The sequence below is a fragment of the Palaemon carinicauda genome, chromosome 9 (genome assembly GCF_036898095.1).
Source record: "Palaemon carinicauda isolate YSFRI2023 chromosome 9, ASM3689809v2, whole genome shotgun sequence".
Classification (NCBI taxonomy): Eukaryota; Metazoa; Arthropoda; class Malacostraca; order Decapoda; family Palaemonidae; genus Palaemon; species Palaemon carinicauda.
In genome coordinates this window covers 134,203,388-134,222,997 of record NC_090733.1, presented here as the reverse complement: position 1 = coordinate 134,222,997, position 19,610 = coordinate 134,203,388, and the positions used below count along the sequence as shown (strand labels likewise).

At 42.6% G+C, this 19,610-nt stretch overlaps 1 protein-coding gene across 3 annotated transcripts in view; it reads right to left on the bottom strand.

The window, feature by feature from the left end:
- Positions 1 to 1,778: 1,778 nt before the first annotated feature.
- Positions 1,779 to 19,610, bottom strand: part of LOC137647153 (C-type lectin domain family 4 member F-like) — a 136,183-nt gene continuing 118,351 nt past the window's right edge. For 2 of the 3 annotated variants that reach the window (XM_068380428.1, XM_068380427.1), the window contains exons 5-7: positions 18,806 to 19,061; positions 15,392 to 15,580; positions 1,779 to 8,431 (exon numbers count right to left, since the gene is read on the bottom strand). In XM_068380428.1, the coding sequence (XP_068236529.1) occupies positions 8,223 to 8,431; positions 15,392 to 15,580; positions 18,806 to 19,061 (654 nt within the window). In that variant the 3' untranslated portion in view covers positions 1,779 to 8,222. The remainder of the gene's footprint in view (positions 8,432 to 15,391; positions 15,581 to 18,805; positions 19,062 to 19,610) is intronic. The other variant, XM_068380429.1, reaches the window with a different exon arrangement.

Sequence of the window (19,610 nt, the reverse complement as noted above, 5' to 3'; positions counted from 1 at the left end):
ATTTGGTTATGTATTACCAACTATTACGTCAGGTTCATTTCTTGAGCATGCCTATTTACCTTAGATATTTATGTCCTCTTATTTTTTTATAAGAATGTAATATCAGCCTTTTGAAATTTAATTTCCTTATATTTTTTAGAAGACTTTCTTTACTGTGTTGTGTTTGTGTTTCTATCGGTAGTTTTCCACAGAAGTATTTCCTGTCAAATTAGGAAACGGAAAATTCGTCTGTTTAATAGTTGATTCCTATGTTCGTACTTGAAATTATAAATTTTTGACTATTCAGTCAATGGAAATTAAACTTTAACTAATCAATTAAATGCTTAGTTCTGTGTGGCTTTATACAACATATGCCACACAAGAGACAATTTGTTTATTGGCCCAAAATTAATTTCTTGTTAATAGCTTTGCTTCAAAATCAGCTCCAACTCGATGTACTTCAAACACTTGAGTTATCTTTGATCTAGTCACCCATCCTGGGCTTCAGAAAAGAATTGCCTACCCTTATAATTTGGTTTTCATCGTAAAGTACACTTTGTTAATGTATGGTATATTCTTTTAAGGAATTATTTACCCTCAAGACAACAAACTGATTTCAGAAACTTTAGAAGAATTAATAGGTAAACTATTGGGTACGTATCAGTGACTTCTCATGAGAGAATTACTGTCTGTAAACCAAGGCAACTACAGTAACTTTTTATCCCTACCTAGCTTCACTTTGGGTACCATCTTATATTCTATATACAGTATCTATGGCATACAAAACTGTAGTACACCAATGCCGAGTAGCCACCATATTCCTTCCCATTCCAACTGTAATACAGCAGTAAGTGCCATATTCTTTCCTAGCCAAGTGGTTTGGTTAACTACTTTCATGCTCGTTCTGTGCGCTTTTCTACAGATTGCCTGCTGACAGTCATCACCAGTTATACCAGGTGTTTGAATGCATGTGATAGGATCAGGGACAGTGTGTACCATGAGATTTACTATGCTACCATAGTTGTCACGGTTTACGTATCATAATCTTCCGTTAATCAGGTAGGGATTACACATTTTCAATTGATCTAATCTGCAATGTAGCTAGCTAATTGTTATCTGTTTACCAAGGTACTTCCCCTAATTTTGGCGGGTAGCTGACATCAAGCAAAGGAACAAAGGGGACCTTTTTTTCTCCATGCAATTATAAAAATTTTATCCTCTTAAGCTAGGTCAGGAACATTACTCCAAGTCAAGTTTAGTTACCATTTTTGGCTGTGTGCTCCAGTCAAAATAATGGTTAAAGAGTTCAGATTGATCATCCTCCCTTTCAGTTATTTAATAATAGAAAAAATGGTTCAATTGTGGTTTAATGTATACACAGTTCTAGTCAATTTTAGTTTATTGTTAGCGACTTATAGCAGCAGCTTTAGGACTTATAGCCGAGAACTATCAATTCCATTTAAAAATAACACGAGTCTAAAGAGCGATTGTTATGGAAGGTGACTGGGTTCTTGGCAGGATATACCACTTTAATAATCAGTACCACCTTTTAACAAAGTCTAACATTGTAAACTAGTGTATGTGAAAATTTTTTTTTAGAATTTTGTACTTTTCATATGAACATGCATTTTGCTGCCCGAGTTTTTTTAGTGTGCTTGTATTTTATATATGATATAACATGTTTATGTAATAAAAGAGCTGTAAATTTACCTTGTTTTGTCATTTTTTATAATTAAGACTGTAAACACGTAATTTCTATTAACTATATAGGGACAATGTTTGAAAATGAAAACTATATAAACTGATTAAATGTATTTTCTATTTAGACTATATTAACACCATACATTGATATGAAAACTATTGCTCTGTTAACATGAAAGATTTCTGTGCTACAGTGTATAACCTTTACAGTTTTATGAAAAGGATTGTCAGGAAAGACAAACCATTTATAGAAACTATTTTTGTAAAAACAAGAGTGATGGAAATGACCCATCAAGGGTTATGTAAGTACTCGTACTATATTGTAATATTTTCATTCAATTTTCTTATTACATTATATTGTGCTATTGTGTAAGCAGTTCCCCATTTATTGGCATTAGATTACCACCGACAGGAATACAGTTACTCAACTTTGGCTTTCCTTATATTAAGTACAGGTAATTTTATACCTTTCATGAAGTTCTTAAGCTTACAACATTTAGAAATTATTTAAAAATTTTAGATTTTGAACATGTACGGTTATTTTTCTTAAGAAATAAATTACATGTGCATAATGTGCTCTTAACATCAACTAAAATGATAACTGAATATTTACCACTAATTAATGTTATTCTTGTATTGTTTTATGAATTATATTTATGAATGACGATTTATCAGGAGAATGTTATTGATGTGATGTAGGTTAATTAACTATTATAAAATTAGAGTCAATGATTGATTCATGTCTGGAAACAAAGTGACATTCATTGACTCATTTTTTTGGGGGGTGGTCCACATGGGGAACAGTTAAAGACATTGTAGTGATGATCATATTATAGTTTGAAGGGCATGCTTAGAGTTCTTTGATTGCAGAAAGTAACATTTAATCTACCATGAAAAAAGGTAACATGAGAAAACTGATGTACGTTGAATATTACTGAGTAAATAATTTGTTTGTTGAAGGAAGCAAACCTTATAATTATTGGAAACAAGCCTTTATATACAGCATTTTATTGATTATGATTATGGAAATGTTTGTTGAGAATGACACTGATTAACATTGAGTAGGAACAAATATCAGAAATTTTAGTAATTTGTATTTTGTCTGACTAAACAAACCTAAGTCCTTTTAAATAGAGGTACTTTGGCTTCTGCTGATCCAGCTGGGAGAAAAATAAACATCCTGTGTCGAGTGTGGAAGTGTGAGAGAGAATGGGGGATTAGGCTGCTCTCCTGAAAGACTTGACTGTCCATTCTGAAGGTTCCAGCTTAAAATTTGATTACTTGTTGGACAGCAACAACTTGTGGGTAACCTTCCTTGGGTAGTGAGGAGTGAAGGTAGATTGCCTCTTCAATAACCCTGCCTTCAACACCAGCCCTACTGAGGCATTCTTCTTAAAGGTTAAGGTAAGCTCTAATAATGGGAGGGGTCATGTTTCCCCTACTTTTATATGCTCCCATGATTGTTTCCTGTGACCAAATGGGATGGTAAAGACTGATTTTCTTCTTTTTTACCCTTGTGGCTATGAGCAGGTTTTGCATGGTTGGTCTATGCGTGCTGTTCGTTTTAGGTATCCTTATGGTTCTGACGGGGCACAGCAAGAGATCTTGCAGTGAATTGGAAATTGAACTGAGGAAGGAGATTGTGAAAGAGTAAATGTTCATCTCTCACTATAAGGCTCTGTATTTTGACTACGAATTTTGGGAAGAACTTAGTCATCTTCCAACCTTCTGGGTGTCAGACCAGGTAAGGAGATTCCTTGGAGCTGGCTAACTCTCTTGGCTGATCCCAAAACTAGGAGAAAAAAAGCCTTGAGGGTTAGGTTTGTCGGATGCTTTCCGCAAGGGCTCAAAGTGGGCTTTTGAGACAAACGCAAGAACTCTCCTGACACACCCATTCTGGAAGTCGTACCTGCCTGGAAGGACAAGACTTCAAAACTCTTTATGAGCATTTAGACATCTCTGGAGGTTACCAAGTCGAGAACCATCAATCGGAAGAAGACCTGGCCTAGGACGGCCCGAAAACCCTTTATCGCTCTGGCACGGACATCTTTTGTTCTTCCGGAGAAACACCAGGAAACCTTCTATGGCAAATGGAGGCAGAGACTAGAGTGATGTCCTTACCTTGACACCAAACACAAGACTTGGGAGATTTCTGTGTAAGATTTCCTCAAGTAGCCCGACATCTTTCACAGTTCCAAGGAGGAACTGGATAATCTTCACTCATGATTTAGACAGATGGGCATGCGTTGTGGTACGTTTTCACATGGGGTTTGCATAAAAGGTCTGGTCTTGATGGTATTTCTCAAAGATCAACCACAAGAAGGGCGACTAGGTCCAGGTACCATTCCATGTAAGGCCACCTTGCTGCCATCAAGATTAACCAAAGAGGGGTCTCGACATTGTTGAATACTTGTCTGATCTGGCAGAACAGGGGGTTGGGGGAAGTGTATGCGTCTATCTCGTCCTGTGGGTAGTGGAACACGAACTCGATGAATGCCATTGGGTCTAGAACTGGTGAGCAATGTGGTTTAGGCTAATAGAGAACAGGTCCATGGTTGGGGAACACCAGAAAGTCAATTAAGTCTAAGCCACTGGAGGATAAGGGACATTCTCTGATCCAATTGCCCTCTGCGGGTGGGATTTTGTCTGCTATGACATTATGCTTCCCCAGAATCAATCTCACTGTTAGACTAACAGGTCACAAGGATTGAGCTGCTATCTCTCATGCCCATGTTGATGTGAGCTACAATCCTGGTGGAGTTGCTTATCGGCCTTGGAGCTGCCCTGTTTAGGCCCATAAGGCTTGAAGTGCCGCTGCCAACTCCAGCTCCTTTATGGGCCCCCTTCGATCCTCCAGAGTTCAAATTCCATGAATGGTGTCCTATTTCAAATGGGTGCCCCACCCTTGGACGTGTACACATTCCAGGGGGGTGTCTCTTTGGGAGTTCTTTTCTGCCGGTCACCAAAGTACAGCCATCCCCTCTTGGTTGCCTGTGTCTTTAGACACCATTTTGCACTGATCTCTGGTGCAACCTGCCAAAGGGGACCAATATCTCTTAACAATAGTCTGCCACTACTTGACTGGATGGTTGAGGAAAGGAGCCACCACCTGTTGAAGGCAAAACACCTTTGCTGCCACCGAATCTAACCGTATTCCCAGATGCACCATTTCCTTTTGGGATCAACTGCAACTTCTCCCAATTCATGATGATCCCCAGTTCAACACGGAACTGCACGAGTTCATCTCTTTGCTGTTACCTTCTCCCCCAGGAAGAGGGAACTGTAGAAACTTGGAGACCAGTCTGAGGTTTTCTGAAGGAATTGTTTACCCATCATGCTCTGGACCTCTCGATGAACAACAAGGTCCAATAGCAACCTCTGGAGGTAAGACCGGAACGTCTTTCTCATTCAGGAGAGGGGAGGTTGAGAGTTAGTGAACAGGATGCGGTAACTCCCAGAACACTTGCACCATCCACTCCTCAGCCGCGTGCTCTTGCCACTTCTCCCAGTACATCACTAAATATCCCCGCACCTACGGAGACTTGTGTGGGTGCTTGGCACTCCTACCGCTGGTGAGATCCTCCTCCTTTTCCCTCTAGGAAGGGTCCTGACTAGGAACGAAACAGTGGGAATTGGTGTTCACCCCTTCTGGAGAGACAATGGACTGCGGGGAAACCCCCGACACTTCTCCAAACAGAGAGGGGGCACAATGACAAGGTCAGGTCTGGAATTGATTCCTGGTACAGGCCTGTCTATCCATGCTGACCAGAATGACGCTGACCTTTGGAACAGTGAGTCCTGGCTCATTTTCTTCCAACACTCCACTGTCTTGTCTATTTCTTCCCGGGGAACAAGAGTGGGGAGTTCTTTAGCTCCAAGGTGTGTCTGCTGCCTAGCTGTTTGCATAACTTACTGATCACCTAGCCCACCTCCTTAGGATCCAGTTCAGTCAGATGCTTAGCTGTGTCAGGTAATCAATAGCTTTACTGCCTGAGATGACAATGTTGGTATACCTGTGTGGACCTTGGGCTTCCCCAAGTCCTTCTTGCTGGTGAAGCGTCAGGAGATAACATGGACAGCGTCAGCTGCTGACATTTCCACATCCATTGTTTCAGCCGCCAAGAAAATAGTGGACTCCTGCATGGGCTGCTCTACTGTCCAACCTGAGGTAGGCCAGAATAGCGATATTTCTTTCTACTGAAAGAATAGAGGGCGTTAACCATTCTGGTTGGTAGAACTTCCTCAGCTGTGGTCTGGATGGTGGAAGGAGCACGTCGATCTGCTTGCCCCCAAGGAGTTCGTAAGGCTAGCCACCATTTAGTATAACACTTACATCATCATGGTCATGTTGTCTGAGAGGGAAAGTGTGTTTGCCCACTGTACTTATTAACCCTTTTACCCCCGGGCTCTTTGGAAATTTCCAACCCTCAACCCCCAGGGGGTTATTTTTTTCCCAGCACATTTTGCAGTATATTATTTTTAAATTGCTCTAACAGCCTTAATTTTTGTCATATAGAGGTCAGGTTGGTCTCATTCTCTTGGAAAATGCCTGATTTTTAAAAAAAAATTATCAAATTATCACCCAATGCGGTAGTACTCGTATTACCATCATTGGTGGCCGCTCTCTCTCCTGGTCTCCATTTTTTTTGTTGACCCTGCTCAAGATGATGGCTAGGTTTATCCTAGCTGTGTTCCTCCTTCCTGTGCATGGGTGCTTAAAACCAGGTCCTCGTGCTGAAACTGGATTCCCTCTCATCTTTCTCATGACAACTTGCTTGTCTACCTGGTGCACAATTCTTCTGACTTGTAGAGGGTGAAGAATGAAGGAGACTGTAGTCTGAATCATAAAGTGGGAAGAAAATCTGTATGCTCACAAGGCAGTGGAGTGGTAACGTGTCTTCTGTTCTGGAATGTTTGTCAGTCTTCCTAGGTGACCGCATGCGATGATAGGATGATACACATCCGACCATGTGGCAAATCAATGGGGGTATCCTGAACCTCTTCCTTTTGGTAGCTACATCTTCGGGGGCAACCGAAGGATGTGGCACCAAAAAGTATCGTCTGAGAAGCTGAGGTCATTGTCATTCTCATCTCCCTGAAATGGCGAAGTAACCAAGTATGGGCGTACTCGGAGGACCTCCTCTTCCCGGGAGAATCACCTTCATTTTTACAGTTTCTTTTCGGAGTGTTGGCCTTGAACTCTGTTCACCTGGAAGCAGGTACATTTCCAGAAAATGTATCTCTTTCCAAAACACTTGCTCTGATTAAATCCAGAAAGGATTTGGAAGCAGGAAAGCCTTGGAGCCTGAAGGACGACCAGACTAACTTGAGGGCCTCCTCTCGCTCTGAAGGGCAAACTTGAGAAGAAAAAGAGTGCCCTGCAACTGATGGGGACCCTTGGGTTACCTAACTTTGACCAATAAGTGCGGGTATTAGCCACCAAACCTGAACCCTGCACCTGAGAGGATAGACACACATGTGGACCCTGATCCTGGTGATAGGGATTGCGTCGGTAGAACCTACTGTGATCTTGCAAGGCAATCGATCTAAGACATTTCATTCCTCCCACTGTAGCATGCCCCTTGATCTTCCAGCCAGTCCTTACACTCCAGGCACGTGTGCGAGAAAAACCACTGTTGGTCCCTGCAAGGAGTGCAGGTCAAGTGCCGGTTGACTTCGCATAAACTCATGAACGTGCAGCAACGTTGATCGTTGAAGCTAGAGCACTTATGCATCACAAAAGATTACTTTGTGAATAAAACAAAAAGCAAACACCAAAAATAAAATTGAAGAGAAGCACAGAACACAAAACAAAGGTCAGTTCAGGTCAAGGGACGTGGCTGTCAGTAAAGGCCACAGCTGGGACTAGAATGGAGTTAAGCTTTGCGGAGACATGACTAATCCCCTATTCTCCCTTACACTCCTGCTACTGTTCCACACAGGCTGTATGTTTTTCTCTCAGCAGGGTCAGCTGAAGTTAAAGTACTCCTATTCAAAAGGGAGAGGATTTGTATTCATATAGGAACATATAAATTTACATAAAGGGCCCATATTTAATTAGGTTAATCCTGAAGGCAATTATTTTAAAGCACTAAAGTAAAAATAAAAGCAACTGCAGCATTCTCTTAAAGTACAAAAGTTTTTGTAAAAAGTCAAGGACATATTTTGTTTACCATTTACACATTAATTTATCACTACTTTTAATTTAAATGTAAAGTTATATTTGGCCTTCCTAATTTAAACACTTCTTACAATCTTCTTTACTTCTGTTATTTACCTTTTCTTTTGAGGGATCTCTTAAATCAACCATTTAAGAATGTCTTCTAGTTCAAGCCAAACTTTCTATATTTTTATAACTCAAATGTTACTCGATAATTATAACTGCAAGATAACTCTGGAGAAGTTTGGTAAATCAACATCTTATGTTTAAAAATGAAATATATGTTATTCATTTTAAGCCAAAGAAGAAATTTTGAGAAGTGGCAGTGCCTTTGCTGTGTTAATACTAATCATCACTTGATTAGGAATCTCTAGGATGAAATTCAAATGATATGACAGATATAAGGGAGACGATGTGAGCATTTTCGTTTGATGAGACCGTTACGGGTGAGACCTGCGCAGTGGTTGTTGTGGGGGGCAGTTGAATTGACTTCGAGGGCCCAATGGAGAGGCATTACAGGTGTAGCAGTCATTAGGAATTCCCAGTTTCCTTTATAAAAAGCATCGGTCCCACTTGTCCAGTATACAACATCTAAAAGAAAAAAGTTAAATTTGGGTTTAGTTGATGATATGAGATTGGGAAAGTTTCAAGTGTATTAGATATGACTGGTCAAAAGTTCAACTACAGTATTAACCATATAAATAAAAATAGCCTATCTTTAATCATGGCAATATATATCTACATGGGGTTGCAAAAATTCTTTAGCTTTAAATACAGAGTAGATTGATGATCTATTTTAGTATTAGCACATTAAATCATTAAAAATGTTATTTTGATAATAAAATAAATTTTTGAATATACTTACCCGGTGATTATAATAGCTGCAGCTCTGCTGCTCGACAGAAAACTCTACGGAAAAAATCCGCCAGCGATCGCTATGCAGGTAGGGGGTGTACTTCAACAGCGCCATCTGTCGTCCAAGTACCCAGTACTCATTGTAAACAAAGAACTCAATTTTCTCCTCGGTCCACTGCGTCTCTATTGGGGAGGAAGGGAGGGTCCTTTAATTCATAATCACCGGGTAAGTATATTCAAAAATTTATTTTATTATCAAAATAACATTTTTCAATATTTAACTTAGCCGGTGATTATAATAGCTGATTCACACCCAGGGGGGTGGGCAGAGACCAGCAAAATATGTTTACATTATTATGAGCTAAGAGTTTATTTCATTTTAGAAGTTATCAAAATAACAAAAACAAAATAAATAGGTACCTGGTAAGGAAGTCGACTTGAACAATTACTCTGCCTTTTTAAGTACGTCTTCCTTACGGAGCCTCGCGATCCTCTTAGGATGCTGAGCGACCCCTAGGATCTGAAGTATGAAGGGTTGCAACCCATACCACAGGACCTCATCAAAACCTCTAATCTAGGCGCTTCTCAAGAAAAGAATTTGACCACCCGCCAAATCAACCAGGATGCGAAAGGCTTCTTAGCCTTCCGGACAACCCAAAAACAACAATAAAAAACATTTCAAGAGAAAGATTAAAAAGGTTATGGAATTAGGGGATTGTAGTGGTTGAGCCCTCACCCACTACTGCACTCGCTGCTACGAATGGTCCCAGAGTGTAGCAGTTCTCGTAAAGAGACTGGACATCCTTAAGATAAAAAGACGCGAACACTGACTTGCTTCTCCAATAGGTTGCGTCCATTATACTTCGCAGAGATCTATTTTGTTTAAAGGCCACTGAAGTTGCGACAGCTCTAACTTCATGTGTCCTTACCTTCAGCAAAGTTTGGTCTTCTTCACTCAGATGTGAATGAGCTTCTCGTATTAACAGTCTGATAAAATAGGATAAAGCATTCTTTGACATAGGCAAAGATGGTTTCTTAACTGAACACCATAAAGCTTCTGACTGTCCTCGTAAAGGTTTAGTTCGTCTTAAATAGAACTTAAGAGCTATCACAGGGCATAAGACTCTTTCTAGTTCATTTCCAACCATATTTGATAGGCTTGGAATATCGAACGATTTCGGCCAAGGACGAGAAGGTAGCTCGTTTTTGGCTAGAAAACCAAGTTGTAGAGAACATGTAGCCGTTTCAGATGAAAATCCGATGTTCCTGCTGAAGGCGTGAATCTCACTGACTCTTTTAGCTGTGGCTAAGCAAACCAGGAAAAGAGTCTTTAAAGTGAGATCTTTAAAGGAGGCTGATTGTAGCGGCTCGAACCTTTCTGACATGAGGAATCTTAGTACCACGTCTAAATTCCAACCAGGTGTAGCCAAACGACGCTCCTTCGTGGTCTCAAAAGACTTAAGGAGGTCCTGTAGATCTTTGTTGTTGGAAAGATCTAAGCCTCTGTGACGGAAGACTGATGCCAACATGCTTCTGTAACCCTTGATAGTGGGAGCTGAAAGAGATCGTTCTTTCCTCAGGTATAAAAGGAAGTCAGCTATTTGAGTTACAGAGGTACTGGTCGAGGATACCGATACTGACTTGCACCAGTTTCGGAAGACTTCCCACTTCGATTGGTAGACTCTAAGGGTGGATGTCCTCCTTGCTCTAGCAATCGCCCTGGCTGCCTCCTTCGAAAAGCCTCTAGCTCTCGAGAGTCTTTCGATAGTCTGAAGGCAGTCAGACGAAGAGCGTGGAGGCCTTGGTGTACCTTCTTTACGTGTGGCTGACGTAGAAGGTCCACCCTTAGAGGAAGCGTTCTGGGAACGTCCACTAGCCATCGAAGTACCTCGGTGAACCATTCTCTCGCGGGCCAGAGGGGAGCAACTAACGTCAACCTTGTCCCTTCGTGAGAGGCGAACTTCTGCAGTACCTTGTTGACAATCTTGAACGGGGGGAATGCATATAGGTATAGATGTGACCAATCTAGGAGAAAGGCATCTATATGAACTGCTGCTGGGTCCGGGATTGGTGAGCAATATATTGGGAGCCTCTTGGTCATCGAGGTTGCGAAGAGATCTATGGTTGGCTGGCCCCATGTGGCCCAAAGTCTCTTGCACACATCCTTGTGTAGGGTCCATTCTGTTGGAATGATTTGTCCCTTTCGACTGAGGCAATCTGCCATGACATTCAAGCTGCCTTGGATGAACCTCGTTACTAGCGAAATGTTTAGACCTTTTGACCAGGTGAGGAGGTCCCTTGCGATATCGTACAACGTCATAGAGTGGGTCCCTCCTTGCTTGGAGATGTACGCCAAAGCCGTGGTGTTGTCCGAGTTCACCTCCACCACTTTGCCTTGAAGGAGAGACTTGAAGCTTTTCAAGGCCAGATGAACTGCCAGTAGCTCCTTGCAGTTGATATGCATTGTCCTTTGACTCGAGTTCCAAGTTCCCGAGCATTCCCGACCGTCTAATGTCGCACCCCAGCCTGTGTCCGATGCGTCCGAGAAGAGAACGTGGTTGGGAGTCTGAACAGCCAGGGGCAGACCCTCTCTGAGGCTGATACTGTCCTTCCACCAAGTCAGGCAAGACTTCATCTTCTCGGAAATGGGGATCGAGACCGCTTCTAGCGTCTTGTCCTTTTTCCAGTAAACAGCTAGGTGATATTGAAGAGGACGGAGGTGTAGTCTTCCTAACGATACGAACTGTTCCAGGGATGATAGTGTCCCTATCAGACTCATCCACTGCCTGACTGAACACCGTTCCTTCTTCAGCATGTTCTGGATGCATAACTGGGCTTGGCTCGTTCTGGGGGCCGACGGAAAAGCCCGAAAAGCTAGACTGTGAATCTCCATCCCTAAATACACAATAGTTTGGGATGGGACCACTTGAGACTTTTCCATATTGACAAGGAGACCCAATTCCTTGGTCAGATCTAGAGTCCACTTTAGATCCTTCAGACAGCGACGACTGGAAGAAGCTCTTAGAAGCCAGTCGTCCAAATAGAGGGAGGCTCGGATGTCCGCTAAATGAAGGAATTTGGCTACATTCCTCATCAGCCTCGTAAACACAAGAGGAGCTGTGCTTAGGCCAAAGCACAGGGCTTGAAACTGGTAGACAACCTTTTCGTAAACAAATCTCAGAAAAGGTTGGGACACTGGGTGGATGGGGACGTGGAAGTATGCGTCCCTTAGGTCTAAAGAGACCATCCAGTCTTCCCTTCTGACCGCTGCTAGAACGGACTTTGTGGTCTCCATGGAGAACGTCTGCTTTGTGACAAAGACATTCAGTGCACTGACGTCTAGCACCGGCCTCCACCCTCCTGTCTTCTTTGCCACTAAGAAGAGACGGTTGTAGAAGCCCGGGGTTTGATGGTCCAGGACTTTGACTACCGCTCCCTTTTCTAGTAAGAGAGACACCTCCTGTTTCAATGCTCGTCTCTTGTCTTCCTCTCTGTACCTGGGAGAGAGATCGATGGGAGACGTTGCTAGAGGGGGTTTTCGTACAAACGGGATCTTGTATCCCTCTCTGAGCAACTTCTCAGATTGTGCATCTGCGCCTCTCTTTTCCCAGGTCTGCCAGAAGTTCTTGAGTCTGGCTCCCAATGCTGTCTGAAGAAGCTGGCAGTCAGACTCTGCCTTTAAAGGACTTGGTTCCTTTCTTCTTTCCACGTCTCCCTTCGGCACGAGCACCTCCTCTGCTGGAGGCTCTGCCACGAAAGGGCGGAATAAATCGGGACGCTGGAGTGTCCATCCTTGGTTTAGCTGACAAGGTAGGCAAAGGGGTGGCTTTGCGAGCAGAGGACGCAACCAGGTCATGAGTGTCCTTCTGTATCAAAGAAGCAGCAATCTCCTTAATCAAGTCCTCTGGAAAGAGGCACTTAGAAAGAGGAGCAAACAGAAGTTCGGATCTTTGACAAGGTGTCACTCCAGCTGACAGGAAAGAGCAAAGGTTCTCACGCTTCTTGAGGACTCCGGATACGAACGATGCAGCAAGCTCATTAGACCCGTCACGTATGGCCTTGTCCATGCAGGACATGATGAGCAAGGAAGTTTCCTTCTCTGTCGGAGAGATCTTCCTGCTTAAAGCTCCCAGACACCAGTCTAAAAAGTTGAAGACCTCAAAGGCTCTAAATAACCCTTTCAAAAGGTGGTCTAGGTCCGAAGATGACCAACATATTTTCGAGCGTCTCATGGCTAGCCTGCGGGGAGAGTCTACAAGACTTGAGAAGTCGCCCTGGGCAGAGGCAGGAACTCCCAAGCCGAGAACTTCTCCCGTGGCATACCAGACGCTCGATTTAGAAGAGAGTTTAGCAGGGGGAAACATAAAGGCTGTCTTCCCTAGACTCTTTTTGGACTGCATCCATTCTCCTATCACTCGTAAAGCTCTCTTGGACGAGCGTGCGAGGACGAGTCTAGTAAAGGCTGGCGAGGATGACGGCATACCTAATACAAACTCTGACGGAGGAGAGCGCGGAGCCACAGACACAAACTGGTCCGGAAACATCTCTTTGAACAGAGCTAGAACTTTTCTAAAGTCCAAAGAGGGTTGCGTGGACTTAGGCTCGTCAAGATCCGAATGTGGTTCATCAACGTGAGCGGCACCATCATCATCCGAAAGTCCATCATCCAAGTATTGAGGAGGAAGCGGCAATGGAGTAGGTAACGGCTGGTTAACCGAGTCCGGTCGCACGGGTGCACGCGTGACTGAACCGGACGCAAAGTCATGGAACTGTTGCCCAGTCTGTGAGCTGGCAACAATCATAGCAGCGCGGGGACGCACAGCGTCTACTCCAGACTGTCTAGCCTGATGCGGGTGAGCAGTGGCAACCACACTGGGTTGCGGAGGTTGACGCACTGCGTCAAAACAAAACAACTCTGACTGTTGTTGTGTCTCGCGAACGTCAACGGAAGGCTCCGTGCGTCGCTGAACGTCAACATGCGGCTGGCAGGGTACACTGGAACGCATGGGTGGCGGAACTCTCTCAACTGGAGTGCGCAAGAAGGTTGCCTCAGCGTCCACCGGACGCACAACCGAGTGTGTGGTTGGTTGTAGGCAAGAGGCTGGTGCAGCAGCAACCTTCTCCGCACGAAAGTCCTGCATCAGAGACGTTAATTGTGACTGCATGTTCTGCAGCAAAGACCACTTGGGGTCTGCAGGAGCAGGTGCGGCGACAGACGGTGTAACTGTCTGTGGCGGTACCGCTTTGCCTCTCTTAGGAGGTGAGCAGTCATCGGAAGACTGCAGCGAGTCCGAACTGACCCAGTGGCTACAACTGGGCCGTTGGACTTGCGCGGAAGGGACCGACTTGCGCTTAAGCAGTCGTGAGACCTTGGTCCATGGTTTCTTGCGAGAAACCTCTTCCGCAGACGAGGAATAAATGGGCTCTCTCGTCTTTGTGTGGGTGGGGCGATCTTGGTTAGATACGCCCGAAACCACGGAGGGAACGTCTGTTCGCTGATTAAAGCCTCTCGAACCCATTGGTCGTACGACATTGCTTCTCCCCTGGACTTGGGAGCTTGCAAGAGGTCCCGGACTAGGAGGACGACAGGCACGAACAGACGAACCCTCAAGCGCAACACTATCCACAACACTATCACTCACTTTATCACTTCCCACTGCACTTTTACACTTCAGCTCCTTGACGTCCGCCATGAGCTGGTTACGGTCACTAGCCAGGGACTCTCTCTCACCCAGAGCTTGGATGGCACGCATCATATCAGCCATCGAAGGTTCCTGAGTGCCAGAAGGGGGATTAGGAGCAACCACTACAGGGGAAGGAATAGGTTGTGGGGCATGAGGAGAGGAAAAATCAACAGAACGAGATGAACTTCTCCTGACTCTATCTCTCTCTAGCCTACGTGTATATTTTTGGAATTCGATAAAATCGAATTCCGAAAGCCCAACGCATTCCTCACATCGATCTTCCAAGTGACAGGTTTTATCCCGACAATTGGAACAAACGGTGTGAGGATCAATAGAGGCCTTCGGAAGACGCCTTGAACAGTCCCTAGCATTACACTTCCTGAATTTTGGGACTTGAGAAGGGTCAGCCATTTTGAATTGGTCAAAGGGGAATTCAAAAACTATCCAAAGTCATCAACAAATAATCCGATATCAAAAAAAGAATGCAAGGATTTATTGAAGAGAAAGCCTGCACAGCGAAAGCTCAAAACTAGAAAAGTGTACTTCACCAAATAGTTGTGAAAACAAATCCAGTTAGCAACAGCGAATTAGTAGGTCTTGCCGGTAGCACGACAGAGAGAAAATTGAGTTCTTTGTTTACAATGAGTACTGGGTACTTGGACGACAGATGGCGCTGTTGAAGTACACCCCCTACCTGCATAGCGATCGCTGGCGGATTTTTTCCGTAGAGTTTTCTGTCGAGCAGCAGAGCTGCAGCTATTATAATCACCGGCTAAGTTAAATATTGAAAAACAAGTATTTAAGTTAACCTTCAACTTCTGAAGGCAAATCTTAAAAGTAAACAGCTGAAACAGAGATGAATATCAATTTTTGGGAGTTAAAACGTATGAATTTTTCTTCAGATAATGAAGAAGAAAACAAATGGTAATTAATATTTATGCCAAAAGTCATATTTGAATAATTCAGTAGCATGCTTTAATTTATTTATAAAGGCATATCACAAACCACATACCTGCTCTAATACGGTTTAGTAAAAGGCTCAACTGGCTTCCAGGGGGGGCAAGTGTAAGCAAATATCCTCCGTGCCTAATACAGTAAGATATTGCTTCTGTGTACGTCAGCTCTTCTCCTCCAAACCAGTAGCAGCCATCGCCTACTTGTTCCCAGTCAACATTGCACTCGCCTGTCAAGGCAGAAATTCCTGGTAAGAGAGAGAGAAGATATGCTTCATATGTTAAAACAAGCAAGGCTGTGCCATAGAAGTGATAGAGTAATGGCTGCTTTAAAAAAAGGTTTGAAAAGCAATTTGAATGCTCGGAGTGGGTAACTTGATGGGTGATTCATATAATTGAAAGTTTATATACTTATATAAGCTTAGCCAACTTTGCAAAACATTAAGCATCTAGTTAGTATACTGCAGTTTTTAATTATGCAAAATAAACTCATTCCAAGAATATTAACACCATCACACTATGCCCTAGTATGCTATTAAAAACCTTACAGCTGCCATTCTAATGCAAGCATGGTAGCCAAAAATTTAGAGCATGGTATCTATTATTATCATCATCAGTTTTGATCTAAAGTAAGCTGTAGGCATTATTTGACTTGGCTGTAACTATGAAGAAATAAATAGGTCTTCATACAGCCTGTTTTCTAGTAAATCACAAATGATCTTTGCTAATTACTTACCAGCTTTCTGTTGGTTGCCTCTGTAGTATACAGTGCTGTACCTTCATTCAAATGTATGAATAATCCTCAATATGTGCTCTTCCCTTCATAATTTTCATAAACTTTAGTTTTCTGTTATCAACTTCTAGTTAATTTGAATAATTGACTTCCTTTAAGTACTTTACTTTTATTTCTATGAAACTTTAAATGAAGCCACCTACCCCAAAATAAAAATTTCCGGTTTTCTTTCATTGCAAAATCCCTCCTTTTCTGTCAGGCATCGAGCCATCTGCCGTTCAATTACAACTATCTAGGAGATGATGCATTATAGTTCCCCTTGGCTTTCAGTTCACTCACTGAGTGTAGTGATCGTTCGTCTGTAATTCCCCTAGCGATTAAAATTTATTTTTCCTCTGTGGTTTTAGATATTTAACTTTGAATTGGGGATGTTTTCTTCCAGAATTGCTATGAATGCCATTGAAAGAGGTTCAAATATGAATAAATCACATTACCAATTATTCATAGTTTTGCAATCACAGCTTTGCAAAATGTGCCGGGCGTAAGATTGTATTTTGTTTTAATGCACTGTATGGAGGAACAGTATCCAGGGCATCTCTCAGCACTTTCACAAGTACAGAGATGCCCATTTCATCCGCACAATCGACAGTAAAGTCCTCAACCACACAGTGACCCGAATGCATGCAACACAATCATCAGAACTTACTCACGAGGCTTGGGCAGGTATCATTGTTTCCCATTTCTCCAAGCAAGTTGGACAAGTCTAACGTTGGCAGTGAGGATCGCCACTGTGCTGGATTCTACAACTTTCTTTCTCTAGAGAGTCCAGGCCCTAAGAAGGCAGCTGCGGCAAGAACCCAGTCTCTGCCTCTCTTCATGAAGAAAGCTCTGGGTTCTTCCTATAAGAATTAAAGTGCAGACAGTCCTCCATCCTTTCATGCCCAACCTGTCCAGTTCAAGAACAGTGTTAGATGTAGAGTAGGAAAGGGGTGCTAAAGTTGGGTCCCCCCTCTTCCAGCTGCTGCAGGTAGGGTGATCCCTGTCATGCCACTGGGCAATGTAGAAGTGACATGGAGCAAAGCTGGGAGTGGTAGAAGTCCTTCGGGACTAATACCGTCTTCCCTTCATAGAGTTTCGTTCTCCCCTCACTCACGCTCCGATGCCATTCCGGAGTTACCCTCTGATATTGTTGAAAACTGTCCTTAGTGGCAGAGGTGAACGTGATTACGGAGAAGTCACTACAAGTTGTACGAGATGGTTGTCCAGGTTTCTACTGTTGACTGGCCTGTAGAGAAGTCAACTAGGACTGGAAACCAGTCTTTAACCTGAAGTTTATTTAAAAAAACTTTGTTCAGCATGAAGGAAAATAATGAGCACCTGTTCATCAGTCCTACAGGAAGGACCTCTGATTCATCCTTGAGGGGTAGTGTATCCGGCTTTGAATTGTCCACCCTGGTTTCAGCTTGGGCTCAATTGAACAGGATACATCTTCTAAGGTATTTCTATTACTGGCTGATCCTCACCTACTCCAAGAGTCAGTTGCTTCAGGATCCAAACAAACTACAGTACTTCCTTGAATTGTGATCTGGGAAAGTCTGGTCTCCCGACCAAGAAGATGCACAATATAAAGGCATGGTTAACGAAAACACTGACATAGGATTGGTTTCACTAGTTTTTCATCCTTGATGTCAAGCTTTATCTTGCTGTAGAAGGTCTTAATTAGAAAAAAATTCTTCTAATGGACAATACTGGTGGCCACATGATCGACCTGTATTATAAGGGCATACAGGTCTTACTGCCTAACACAACCTCACAGATTCAGCCCATGGATCAAGCATCATTATTCTTGCTTCCAAGGCACATTACACAAGAAACTTAATGCAACATCTAGTTGTGTATGACGCCGATGATAACCTGTTGCTGAAAGAGTAGTCGCTTGAATTTTGACATCAAGACCTCAGAATTAAAAGTAGTAGAGTCACTTTCTGCCTCTCAATGAATAAGTTTTTTTACCCTATTCAGGTAAGTCATCCCTTGGTGGTTGCTAGAAATGCTGTAGCTTCTGTGGTAAGTATTGAATCATTTAAGAGAAATTTCAAGGCTTCTTTTGCTTTAGAGGCTCTCACATTTGTGCAAAGATGAGCCATAATAATCTATGAGATCAGCAGTCTTTGTGATCCTGGTTTCCTGATTTGCCTTTCTCCAAGGTAGCAGCTATTGAAAATAGGCTTCACATGATGGGATTCCTGGAATCAAGAGCTCTCACACCCATGTGCATTTACTGTGTGAGCATCTCGCAATGTTCAGGGCTGGTGTAGCAACAAACATCGCACCTGAATTATATGATCAATAGCACATCTCAAATTCTATAATAGTTGCACCAATACTGCCCCTGAGTTTTGTGCATAATGTATACCACTCCTAAATTTTGTGCTAATAGCACCTGTGCTATTTGTCCTTCTGAATATGGCACCGTTCGTGCCTGTGATTCCAAGTATAGATCAATGAAACAAAAGCTTAAAGCATTTGTCACCTGGGTATAAGACCAAGTATATTCGTTATTCTAGCAATACTGTATTCTTGAATCGGAGAAGCATGGAGTAAACATGCTGACAAAGCCATACATAGTAGAGCTTAGTTAGGCCATGTTATGAATGGACTCACTAGATGTCAGGTACAAGTAAAAGAAAATAAGACCAGTATTTGTCAAATATAAAATCTACTTGGACTTTCATCCTACCTGTATGTCTGTCTGGGTAAACAGTGAGGGTTGGTGGACGAGAATGCAGGGCAAACGTTGGTCCATATTCGGGCGCTGATCTTTTCTGTAAGTTTTGGGTTGTATTTTCCACAGTACCAAGTCGAGCGAGAGCGTCTGTTAACCGATCTTCGAGTCTATTGATAAGAGACTTGGCAGCAGCAATCTGGACTTCGACCCTCTGCTCGGCTTCAATGCCCTCTTTCATTTCTTCAACTCTGCGGCGCAGGAAGTCAACCTGTTCGTATATCAGGGAGTTTAGATCTGACTGTTGCATTTACAGTACAGTATAACTTTTCCCAATGAGGCAAGGACAGTTGTCAATCTGAAGTATTTGTACTGTATAAAGGGAATGTGTTTTACTTAGTTTCAGAAAGCAAGCATTGCCTCTAAAACATGATATATTTAACATGGAAGGCATTATGTATAAAAAATACAGAAAATATTTGAAAATAAGAATTTTTAAGAAACTAAATTCATCAATACGATGCATTAGCAAATGGTGAATATAAAGATTTCAATATTGATGTAGAAAAAATTCTCATGCTTCAGGGTTAAATACTACTTAGATTATGATAATTCTCTATTACAGTAATTCTTACAATTGAATTAACTTTGCTTGATACTTCAACACATACAACATCAAGGGTTTCATGAGGATTTATTTCTTAAGATCTAGAAATTAAATGGGTTTATTATAACTTTGCAAACCCACTGATATTAATTGGAATTATAGAAAAATACTAATATTTCTTAAATAAAATTCTGTAATTAAACTGGGAAAATA